Source organism: Arabidopsis lyrata (assembly GCF_000004255.2).
Source record: "Arabidopsis lyrata subsp. lyrata unplaced genomic scaffold ARALYscaffold_8, whole genome shotgun sequence".
Classification (NCBI taxonomy): domain Eukaryota; kingdom Viridiplantae; phylum Streptophyta; class Magnoliopsida; order Brassicales; family Brassicaceae; genus Arabidopsis; species Arabidopsis lyrata.
Genome location: NW_003302548.1, coordinates 19,206,788 through 19,218,760, shown reverse-complemented (window position 1 = coordinate 19,218,760; position 11,973 = coordinate 19,206,788). Strand labels below are relative to the sequence as shown.

General features: G+C 38.3%; 3 protein-coding genes across 5 annotated transcripts; all 3 read right to left on the bottom strand.

Annotated features, from left to right (window-relative positions):
* Positions 1-190: 190 nt before the first annotated feature.
* LOC9300723 (histone H4) lies at positions 191-813 on the bottom strand. Its single transcript, XM_002864601.2, has one exon. The coding sequence runs from the start codon at positions 725-727 to the stop codon at positions 416-418; it is 312 nt and encodes a 103-aa protein (XP_002864647.1). The 5' UTR covers positions 728-813; the 3' UTR covers positions 191-415.
* Positions 814-1,274: 461 nt separating this feature from the next.
* Positions 1,275-5,709, bottom strand: LOC110225690 (probable LRR receptor-like serine/threonine-protein kinase At5g59680). Its single transcript, XM_021015600.1, has 13 exons — positions 5,510-5,709; positions 4,822-5,362; positions 4,073-4,548; positions 3,825-3,969; positions 3,668-3,739; positions 3,484-3,555; positions 3,323-3,391; positions 3,055-3,218; positions 2,711-2,961; positions 2,494-2,620; positions 2,319-2,384; positions 2,050-2,239; positions 1,275-1,961 (listed from the first exon to the last, which is right to left on the bottom strand). Exons 1-13 carry the CDS (start codon positions 5,589-5,591, stop codon positions 1,553-1,555), a joined length of 2,664 nt encoding a protein of 887 aa, XP_020871259.1. The 5' UTR covers positions 5,592-5,709; the 3' UTR covers positions 1,275-1,552.
* Positions 5,710-6,514: 805 nt separating this feature from the next.
* On the bottom strand, positions 6,515-11,816 carry LOC9300722 (probable LRR receptor-like serine/threonine-protein kinase At5g59680). Of its 3 annotated transcripts, XM_021015597.1 has the most exons (14): positions 11,565-11,800; positions 10,549-10,677; positions 9,903-10,443; positions 9,200-9,678; positions 8,964-9,108; positions 8,792-8,863; positions 8,622-8,693; positions 8,444-8,515; positions 8,179-8,342; positions 7,839-8,089; positions 7,618-7,744; positions 7,440-7,505; positions 7,161-7,350; positions 6,515-7,089 (listed from the first exon to the last, which is right to left on the bottom strand). In XM_021015597.1, exons 2-14 carry the CDS (start codon positions 10,628-10,630, stop codon positions 6,681-6,683), a joined length of 2,670 nt encoding a protein of 889 aa, XP_020871256.1. In that variant the 5' UTR covers positions 10,631-10,677; positions 11,565-11,800; the 3' UTR covers positions 6,515-6,680. The 3 variants fall into 3 exon arrangements, with proteins under 3 accessions (XP_020871256.1, XP_020871257.1, XP_020871258.1); XM_021015598.1 differs by lacking the exon at positions 11,565-11,800 and having other exon boundaries at positions 10,549-10,720; XM_021015599.1 differs by lacking the exons at positions 6,515-7,089; positions 7,161-7,350; positions 7,440-7,505; ... (4 more) ...; positions 8,622-8,693; positions 8,792-8,863 and having other exon boundaries at positions 8,960-9,108; positions 11,565-11,816.
* Positions 11,817-11,973: the final 157 nt, after the last annotated feature.

The window sequence follows — 11,973 nt, the reverse complement described above, 5'->3', positions numbered from 1 at the left end:
ATAGCTTAGTTCATTGCCTTCTCCGGAAAATCTCCCGGTCATAGGAACCGCCCTTTCGTCATCCTCAACCATCGTGAAATCAGAAAATAAATGTTTGCAGATTTGAGCTCAAACGTCCAATTTCATGATGATTCTTCTATTTAGATGCAAATTTTCACCAATTAAATGCCAAAATCAAAAACAACACTGATAAATTGAAACTTAATTCGATTATATTTCACCAGAGACTGCTGAAGCAAGAAGAAAAGGCGTAATTACACATAACGAGAACACTACCGCAAACTACTAAACGCCATACCTAAAGCAAAAGTAAAACACAAACGCTGAAGATAACATGAATTGATTAGAAAATTCCAGAATAATACGCCTAAGTAAGAAACCCAGAAAACACAAACGCGGATCTGAAAAACCCCAATTAACCGCCGAAACCGTAAAGAGTCCTTCCTTGCCTCTTGAGAGCGTAAACAACATCCATGGCGGTCACAGTCTTCCTCCTAGCGTGCTCGGTGTAAGTAACAGCATCACGAATCACGTTCTCGAGAAAGATCTTGAGGACCCCACGAGTCTCCTCGTAGATCAGACCACTAATACGCTTGACTCCACCTCTACGAGCCAATCTTCGAATCGCCGGCTTGGTGATTCCTTGGATGTTGTCTCTCAGTACCTTCCTGTGACGCTTGGCTCCTCCTTTACCCAAACCCTTTCCTCCCTTTCCACGGCCCGACATTTTTTCAACGAAGATTTAGATTTTCTCGAGAGAATTTGATGCTAGAGGAAGAAGAACGGTTAAGTTGATTTGGGTGAGACAAGATGTGAAATTGGTTTTATAGGCAAAGACGGAGAGTCTAATAAATTGAGCAATCAGATCGCATAGTTGATCTAACGGCTGAGATATCGATCCGTGTGTATAATAAAACGATGTATGAACCGTCGATGTATATTAATCAACGGTTGTAATTCGTGATCCGCGTGGTGGCATTAGTAGCCAATAAGAATCTTTTTTGTTTACATGCGGCGCCAGGGATTGGGGGAATGAAGCGGCAATAGTTTGGAACTCGTAAAATAAAATTGCGCCATCAAATTATTTGAAAATTTTCATATGCGTGTTTTTAAAATCCACGAATTACAAGTTACTTACAACCGACAAAGATTTATAACATAGTGATTTATACTAATGTTAAATTAAATCTAATATATTGATATTGGAAAAACAATGACAATCATATGTTTAGTATTATCAAGTTTTGGTATTGATATTGATATTGGAACATAAATGGTATTGCTTTCTTTCGATTATAAATATCACCAAATTTACATAACCAAGTTTGTGTATATCAAGTTATCAACTGTAAATGGGATTTCAACATTTTTATTTCCCTTTGAGAAACTATAGACCACAAGAACACACTTCAATAGATAAAGTAACTATTTACATAAGAAGGTTTAAAAACCTAACCGGCACTCACAGATACAAACAGCGCACACGACAGGTCAAAGCCACAAGTAAGTTCGTTGAGTGGTTTCTTTACAATTGTGTTACTTGCAACACAAACTATCTTGCTCTGGGAATCATCTCACCATCAAAGATCATGCTTACTTCAGGGGAACTCAGTGAATCCATTCCTCGACTCATATTTCTCCTCGAGTTTTCAGAAACAAGACACTCTTTGAGTTCGATAACAACATGAGACATGCTTGGTCGTTTTGCTGAGGTTGGATCAGCGCACGACATTGCTAGCTCAAGAGCTCTCCATGCAGAGCGAGAATCATAATCCCCGCTTAGCTTTGGATCCATGATCTTAGTAATATCTCCTCTGTTAAGCTCAGACCCAACCCATTGCGTTATGTGAGATTTTCGGCGGTTTCGATCTATCACTGGTTGGTTTGTGATCATCTCTAATAACACAATCCCAAAACTGTACACATCGCTTTTCTCACCCAACCGGCTTGTATGATAATATCTGCAAGACAAGAACATGATACACACCCTTTCAGAGTTGAAGGAAGAGAAAAGTTTGTGTGGTGAGAATTAAAACTGTTAATACTTACTCTGGATCAAGGTAACCAGGAGTACCAGCAATCACCGTCGAAACATGAGATTCACCTCCAACTGGGAAAGACCTAGAGAGACCAAAATCAGCGAGTTTGGCCTTATAATGCTCGTCCAACAATATATTTGTAGTTTTGACATCTCTATGAACCATTGGTGGTGTGCATCCAATGTGTAAGTACTCCAAACCTATGCATGGATTCATCCATATTAATTGATTGTTGCAAAACCAATCGAATGGATTCTAGTCATACAGTGTAATACAAACCTAGTGCTGCCTCCGCAGCTATTCTTAGCCGAGTACCCCAATTGATGATGGATTTACCTCCCTTTCCTGTATATTAGATCATTAGATCCTTTCATGTTTTTGGGAATAACAACTGTTTTTTCATGAGTTCATGATACATATTATAACCATTAGAAAATGTTACACCAAGTTTTACCTGACAGATGTTGTCTTAAGTCTCCATTGGGTACAAACTCGTAGATAAGGGCCAAGTGGTCTCCTTCATCACAATATCCGACAAGGCTTACCAAATTCGTATGGTGAACTCTCAGAAGAAGATCAACCTGATGCACTCATGCAAATAAAAACAAGAAATCCATTAGGTTTCTGATGTTAAAAAACGTATACTAGTTGGAAAGATTGTCTACAAATACCTCTGCTTTGAACTCTTTATAGCCTTGAGTTGATGATTGAGACAGTAGTTTAACAGCTACCTGTTCAGAACCATTTACAGTACCGTGGCAGACAACGCCAAATCCTCCTTCTCCTACAACTCTTTCAAAATTATTCGTCATTTTCATAACCTCTGAATAAGTAAACTTTCTTTTTTTCATCTCGATTGACGGCTCAGGTGAGTTAGCATAAGGAACGTTCATCGTTGGCCTACTTGGAGGCGGGTGAACAACTGTCAGATCAGAAATTAGGGGTTAGCAAATTAAAACCATATCCATTAAATTTATCGCTTTTCTAGTTTGATATGTCTCTCTCTTGCAAATACCTTCAACAGCTGACGGCTTTTTCTTTCGGAGAACAAGTACAAGAACCAGCACAACAATGAGAATGGCTGCAGAACCTACTGATGCAACAATTGTAACTGGAAAGCTCTTGCCAGATTTTTCTTCAGGTGAACCAGGTGGAATAAGCCTTGGGTTTCCTTGATAACTACAAAGAAAACAAGTGTTTTTTTTTTCTGTGAAATCAAATGCACAAAAGGGTTGTGGTTAATAACTGAGGAAAGTTCATAATATATTTGGGAAGCTTCTTACAGTAGCTCAAGTCCTTTCCTTTGTAGAGATTGAGGAATTGTACCGTTAAGATCGTTCCCGCTTAAGTTTCTGCAAAAAAAAGAGAAATTGTGATACATGCATGAACATGATCCAAGGTGGAATTTGAAAAGCATTGGAAAATATGTCTGCGAGAAACATACATGACCAACAATGATTTCATGTTGCCTAGAAATTCTGGCACCTCTCCGGTCAAGTTATTATTCGACAAGTCCCTAAAGTTAACAAGAGAAAATTTAATATGATATTTACAACAGATTTTTTTTTGCATACGTACAATATAACAAAAAAATTTCGCATTTGATCAGCAATAATAGACATACTTACAGCTTTTCCAGTGTCGTAAGATTTTGAATGGCAGCTGCTATGGTTCCAGTTAAACCACTTGAAGACAAGTTTCTGGTGAAATTTCCAAAACCACATTCAATAATGATCATGATCACTTATAGATCCTGATGTGTATACTAGTGAACTTATGACTTACAAAGTAGTGATTCTTGGTGGCGTGGAGATATCTGTGATGCTGCAGTTTAAACCGTCCCACATATACTGTTGAGGGACGCATGGATCGCTTTGCCAGTTGATTCTACTCAATCCATAGTAGGCTTGGATGTTTTTCACCGCAGAAACTGATATAAATGTTTTGGTAATGTTAGAAGAATATATAAAACGTTTTGAATACTCTTTAGAGTTTACAAATTTGTTTCCATACTATCATTGAAACACACCTACCATCGTTTTCGTTTGTTTCTAACTGCGGAAACTGAATAACTCTATAGACCTCATAAGCGTTAAGTAGAGGTGGAAGAGTTGATCTGTTGGTTCTTATCAGCTGTAAATTGCATTCCCCTCTTTCGCAAGTATCAGGGGACAAACTTAGGATAGTAGTTATTGATAGCTTTGGAGGAACCACAGGGCCAAAAAAAAGTTTCCCATTTAGTAACATGTTGAATTCCCTGGTTTCATTTGCTTGCAACTCTTGGATCTCAGCAAAGTGGGCGTACACGTAATACTGTTCATCGGGGTTTACTGAACTCCATTCATTCGTCAATGGCGCACTGGCATTAGTTGGAATGGCCGCAGTAGTGAGCGCGACTTTTGGTGGCTCATAGTTATTGGAATTTCCCACATTGCTAGTGGTGTTAATTTGTGTCCACTCTGTATCAAAGAACGAAGTCCATTGGCGGTCATAGATATCATCTGGGTACCTGAGGGTGGGAACAACATCGTTTTAGCAAAGGAACATAAAGATAAGAATATCATTTTTTCTTATCTTGGACCTTTTTTCTGTTTTCATCTTGTTGTAAACTTTTTCTAGTTTCTAAAAAATATTCCTCTCATTGAAAATATCATTCATGTTGGAAACAGAATACACACTTGCAAAAACAGAGGAGAACAGAGCCAAAAACAAAACAGAGCAAAACAGAACAAAGAGCAAAACAGAGAAGAAAGAAGAGATGATGTTCAGGTGAAGTGGATACCTTATATAAGAATCGGACTTGCTAAAATATTCTCGATAGTAAAGTCTCAAAGAACCAGACTTGGTGAGATAAGAACCATTTCCCATCGGCCGTATTTCCAAAGCCGATATTAACGGTGTAGTTTCCCCAGTCTTAACAAGACAAATCTGCAACTTGTTTGATGTTGGGATGTGCAAGATCTCCGGACGTGTACCATTCACTTGCCTTGCCAAATCTATCGTGGCCCATGGATTAGGTCCAAGATACAGATCAAACTTGGGGCCAATGTCACGACCATCATAATTTCCATATACAAACCTAGCCCTGATCAGATGATTTCTTCCCTTCTCAACGTTTAGATTGTAGCAGTTCCGTTTTCCGTCTGGAAAATATCTCATCGTCGTTGACGGTTTCAAGAAGTCAGCCTCCAGATTTGCTTGAATTCTACCAATTTTTCCACTCTGGATGAATGCTGCGTCTGAAGAGAACTGCAATTTAGTCCTCGGCTCTGTATAAGGAGATGGTTCATTCGCGGGTAGACCACAATCCAAACTGATGAACCCTGTTATGAGGCATTAAAAAAATGACTGTTAAAAACGAGAACAAATGAATTGCCAGATACAACAAGTACGATTAAGAACCAAGATAGTAATAAGAAGGAGAAGATGAAGAATACATAGACATATATATGTCAGTTTAGACATGATACCTTGTTGGCTTTGAGCTTGAGCAATATGAATGATGACCAAAGTTCCGATTAGCAGCAACAAAAGCTCATGAGACCTCTCCATATTTTCTTCTTACCCACCAAGGAAAGTTCAAGAAAATCGTTGCCCAAGCTCCCTGAAGATAACAAGAGAATATATAAGCAAAAACAAATTGGAAAGACTTTTTCAAGTCAATGGGAAAAAAAAAGAAAGAGTAAATGTGTTTTCTAGTGCAACTTCACCATGGGAAGAAGAAATAAGAGGATTACAATGTTCCAACATCACTATTATGAACTTGACTGGGGTCATTTGTGGTATTGAACATCAGTATAGTTTCTTGGTCAGGCAATATGCAATTTACTTCAAAAGAACATGTCAATTACACAAAAAAAGATATTGGTTTAATATAGCCACCAGACTACCACAATGATGCATGAAGAAATGTTCAGAAAGAGTTGACATTCTTATGGTCGTTTACTTATATATGTAGTAGACCTGACTTTGTTTCAATCATATGAGTAAAAGTTAAGACCCACAAAAATATACAGCACTAGCTAGGCACACAATGATCTATATATGCTGACTAAATATTATCAAGCAAATTAGGTCAGCATGAAATAAACAAGGTTTATCACAATTAGCCCTTGAGCTTAAACAAGATGGATGATAACCAAAAGGTGTTTTCTAATGCAACTTCGCCATTGGAGGAAGAAGAATAAAAGGAAGATAATGTTCCAACATCACTATCATGAAATTGTGTACATCAGTCTAGTTTTAGTTTCCTGGTCAGAAAATTTGCAACTTGCTTTAGTATAACTTCCAAAGACTATCAATCACGCAACAAAGATACTGGAGTTAATAGCCACCAAGACTCAACACCATGACGCACAAAGGAACTCCTTGAAACAGCCAATAGTCGTTGACTTTTGATTGGTGAAGACAACCTCTCTGACTTTCATTCAGAAGATTGGTAGACAGTTTTTTTGTTTCAACATGAATTCAGCTTATTAGACCACAAAACACTTCAACCAATACAGTAATTATATTAATTTTTACATAAAAGGTTTTTATAACCACAATACTGGCACTCAAAATACAAACAGAGGACACGACATGGCAAGGCCACAATAACGTTGAGTAATTTCACTATGGTTGTGTTACTTGCAACACAAACTATCTTGCTCTGGGAATCATCCCACTATCAAAGACCATGCTTACTTCAGGGGAACTTAGAGGATCCATGCCTCGACTCATATTTCTCCTTGAGTTTTCAGACACGAGACACTCTTTTAGTTCTATAACAACATGAGACATGGTTGGTCGTCTTGCTGAAGTAGGATCCGCGCAGGACATTGCTAGCTCAAGAGCTCTCCACGCAGAGCGGGAATCATAATCCCCGTTAAGCTTTGGATCCATGATCTTAGTAATGTCTCCTCCGTTAAGCTCAGACCCAACCCATTGTGTTATATGAGACTTTCTGCGGTTTCGATCAATCACTGGTTGGTTTGTGATCATTTCCAATAACACAATTCCAAAACTGTACACATCACTTTTCTCACCCAACCGGCTTGTTTGGTAATATCTGCAAGGCAAGAACATGGTATACTCTTTAATGATTGAAGAAGGAAGAGAAAAGTTTCTGTTGATACTTACTCTGGATCAAGGTAACCAGGAGTACCAGCAACCACTGTCGAAACATGAGTTTCCCCTCCAACTGGGAAAGACCTCGAGAGCCCAAAATCAGCAAGTTTGGCCTTGAACTGCTCGTCCAACAATATGTTTGTAGTTTTGACATCTCTATGAACTATTGGTGGTGTGCATCCAATGTGTAAGTACTCCAAACCTATCCAATGGATTCATCCGTATTAACTAATTATTGTAAGAACAATCGAATGAATTCTAGTTCAACGTACGGTGTAACTTGGTACCAACCTAGTGCTGCCTCCGCAGATATTCTTAGCCGCGTAGCCCAATTGACGATGGGTTTACCTCCTTTTCCTATATATTAGATCATTAGATCCTTTCATATTTTTGGGAAGAACAACGATTTTTCATGAGTTCATGATACATAATTAATGAAACCATTAGAAAATGTTAAACAAAGTTTTACCTGACAAATGTTGTCTTAAGTCTCCATTGGGTACAAACTCGTAGATGAGGGCCAAGTGGTCTCCTTCATCACAATATCCGACAAGGCTTACCAAATTTGTATGGTGGACTCTTAGAAGAAGATCAACCTGAGGCAAACATGCAACGAAAAACAAGGAATCCATGCATTAGCTTTGTGATGTTAAAAACAGATACTAGATGGAAAGATTGTACTACAAATACCTCTGCCTTGAACTCTTTATAGCCTTGAGTTGATGATTGTGAGAGTAGTTTAACAGCTACCTGTTCAGAACTATTTACAGTACCGTGACAGACAACGCCAAATCCTCCTTCCCCTACAACTCTTTGGAAATTATTCGTCATTTTCATAACCTCTGAATAAGTAAACCTTCTCCTTTTCATCTCGATTGAGGGCTCAGGTGAGTTAGCATAAGGAACATTCATGGTTGGCCTACTTGGAGGCGGGTGAACAACTGTTACATCAGAAATTAGGGATTATCAAAAACCATATCCATTAGATTCATCACTATTCTAGTTTGATATGTCTCTCTTGCAAAAATACCTTGATTAGTCGACGGCTTTTTCTTTCGGAGAACAAGTACAAGAACCAGCACAACAATGAGGATGGCAGCAGAAGCAACTGATGCAACAATTACAACTGGAAAGCTCTTGCCTGTTGGTATTGTTGGTGATTCAGAGGGAAAAAGCCTTGGGTTTCCATGACGGCTATAAGAAGACAAGTGTTGTTTCAAGACATCAGAGGCACAAAAGGGTTGTTGATAATAACAGAGAAAAGTTCAAAGTATATGTGGGAATTAGTTTCTTACAATAGCTGGAGTCCACCTTTCCTTTGTAGGGATTGAGGAATTGTACCATTAAGATCGTTCCCGCTTAAGTTTCTGTATAAAAAGAGCAATGAATATCGTTTACAGAAAAAGAAAAAGAGCAATGAATTCGAGGTAGAAATTGAAAAGCATTAGAAAAATATGCTTGAGAGATACTTGCATGAACAACAATGATTTTATGTTGCCTAGAAACTCCGGCACCTCTCCGGTCAAGTTGTTATTCGACAAGTCCCTAATATTAGAAAGAGAGAATATTATATGATATTACATCTAATTTCTTCGCATATATAGAACAATTTCTTGCTTACAATTAACAATAGACATACTTACAGTTTCTCTAGTTGCGTAAGGTTTTGAATTGCAGCTGCTATGTTTCCTGTTAAACCACTCGAAGACAAGTTTCTGGTGAAATTTTCAAAACCACATTCAAAGTTGTTAATGATCATGACTACTAACATATCTTGAACAGTGTGTGTGCGTGAATAGTGAAGTTATGACTTACAAAGAAGTGATTCTTGGTGGTGTGGAGGGATCCGTGTTGCTGCAGTTTAAAGCGTCCCACCTAAACTGTTGAGGGACGCATGGATCACCTTGCCAGTTGATTCTACTTAATCCATAGGTGGCTTCAATGTTTCTGATAGCAGCCACTGACATAAATAATTTCAAGATGTTAGAAAGAAACATTAAAAGAATTAGACCTTATTTGCATAAGGTTGAAAAACACTGAAACATATATACCGTCAGTTTCATTTGTTTCAGACTGCGGAAACTGGATAACTGTGAAGACTTCAAGAGCGTTAAGTAGAGGTGGAAGAGTTGATCTATTGGTTCTTTTCAGCTGAAAATTACAGCCCCCTTCACCGCAAGTCCTTGGAGACTTGCTGTAGAAAGTACTTATTTCTAACTTATTAGGAATCACAGGGTCAGACGACATAACATCTCCATTCCATAGCATGTTGAATTCCCTGGTTTCATTTTTCTGCAGGTCTTGGATCTCAGCAAAGTGTCTATACAAGTAATATTGGGTATTAGGATTTGGTGGAGTCCACTCAATCGCCAATGGCACACTAGCATTAGTAGGTATGGCTGCACTTGGAAGTGCGGCTTTTGGTAGTTCATAACTGTTGGAAGTTCCCACATCGCTAGTGGTTGATATTTGGGTCCATTCCCTCCAAAAGAACGCAATCCATTGGCGATCATAGACATCGTTCGGGTACCTGACGGTGAGATAAATAACGTTTTAACAGAGAAATCAATAAACAAGAATGGATAATATTATTTTTGTCCTCTTGGACCATTGTAAATGTTATCAGATTGCTCTTTTTCATTGTTTTTGTCTTGTCTAACACTTTTACTTAGTGTCTGCAATAGTCCCCTTCTTGAAGAACTCAGACCCAAAAAAACAGAGCAAAAACAAGAGATAACGTTAAGTTGAAGTTACCTTATGTAATTCTTCGATTCGGTAAGATATATCCGAAAGAAGAGTTTCAGAGAACCAGACTCGGTTATATAAGAATCATTTCCCATGGGCCGTATTTCCAAGGCTGAAATCATTGGTGTAGTTTCCCCAGTCTTAACAAGACAAATCTGCAACTTGTTTGATGTTGGTATGTGAATGATCTCTTCCCGTGTACCATTCTCTAGTTTATGCAAATCGATCGTGGCCCATGGATTAGGTCCAAGATACAGGTCAAACCTCGGGCTATTGTCACGGCCATCATAATTTCCATACATAAACCAAGCTCTGATCAGATGATTTCTTCCCTTCTCGACGTTTAGATTGTAGCAGTTCCGTATTCCATCTGGAAAATATCTCAGCGTTGAGTATGGCTTCAGGAATCTATCCACCATATTTGCCTGGACTTTACCAGTATTTCCACTCTGGATGAATGTTGCGTCCGAGGAGTACTGTATTCCAGTGTTTAAATCTTTATAAGGAGACAGTTCATTTGCGGGCAGCCCGCAATCCAAACTGATGAACCCTGTAAAACAGAAATGGAAAAAATTGACACTTTAAAAATGCCAATACAATTACGATCAAGAACCAAATAGTAGTAAGATGGAGAAGAAGAATAAAATGTGAATACCTTGTTGGCTCTGAGCTTGAACAATATGAATGATAGCCAAAGTTATGATTAGCGGCAACAAAAGCGCAAGAGACCTCTCCATATTCTCTTACCCACCAAGGACAAATCAAGAAAATCGTTGCCCAAGCTCTGGAAGATAACAGGAGAATATATAAGCAAATTAAAAGCAAATACTTTTTCAAGTCAATGATCAAAGAAGAAGAGTAAAATGTATTTTCTAATGCAACTTCACCATGGGAAGAGGAACAAGGATAAGAGGATAACAATGTTCCAACATCATCATTGTGAACTTGTCATTTCTGGTATTGAACATCAGTATAGTTTCTTGGTCAGACACTATGCAATTTACTTCAAAAGAAAATGTCAATCACACAAAAAGAATATAGGATTTAATAGCCACCAGACTCACAGTCACCACAATGATGCATGAAGAAATGTTCGGAAAGAGTTGACATTCTTATGGTCGTTGACTTATTATATATGTAGAAGACCTGAGTTTGTTTCAATCATATGAATAAAAGTTAGAAACCACAACCATATTCAGAATTAGAGACACCATGATCTACATATGCCGACTAAACAAGGTTTATAACAATTAGCCCTTGAGCTTAAACAAGATGGATGATGAACAAAAGGTGTTTTCTAAATTCTAATGCAACTTCACCATGAGAAGAAGAAGAATAAAAGGAAGATAATGTTCCAACATCACTATCATGAAAATTGTGTACATCAGGTCAGAAAATTTGCAACTTGCTTTTAGTATAATTTCCAAAGAATGTATCAATCACGCAACAAATATATATTGGCATTAATAACGACCAGACGCAGCACCATGACAGCACGAAGAAACTTTGAGAAACAGTCAATGGTCGTTGACATTTTGATTGGTGAAGACAACCCTCCAACTACGTATTATCATTCAGAGCTCCGTAATCAGAAACCATAATGAGTAAAAAAAGTTGCAACTTTTAGTGAAATGAGTACTCGTATAAATTTCGGATTTTTCAAACAAAAACCTGTTTTGATGACCCAGTCGGCAGCGAGCGAGCCCGAGGGAAATTTCCGGTGACAAAACGACCATCTACGGTGGGGAAACCTGCCGTCGAGGGAAAGAGAAGAGCGTTTCGACTTCAGCAGTTCCCGGCGGTGAGAACTCATCACCGTCGATAGCATTTGTTTTGGGAACGCGATGCGGCGGTTGAAGTGCTACTACACTCGCGTTCAATAATCGACATTCACAAATAGTGAAGATAGGGTTTTGTACGGCCAATGATTAATAGTTGACTTTCTAATGGTCGTTGACTAGGATTGAGAGACCTGGTTCTGTTTCATAGGCAGGAAAAAAAAAAAAAATTAGAAATGGGCAAGTGGATCAACATGAAAGAAAACAATTACAGACAAAAAGAGTCATTAATGCCTAATTTG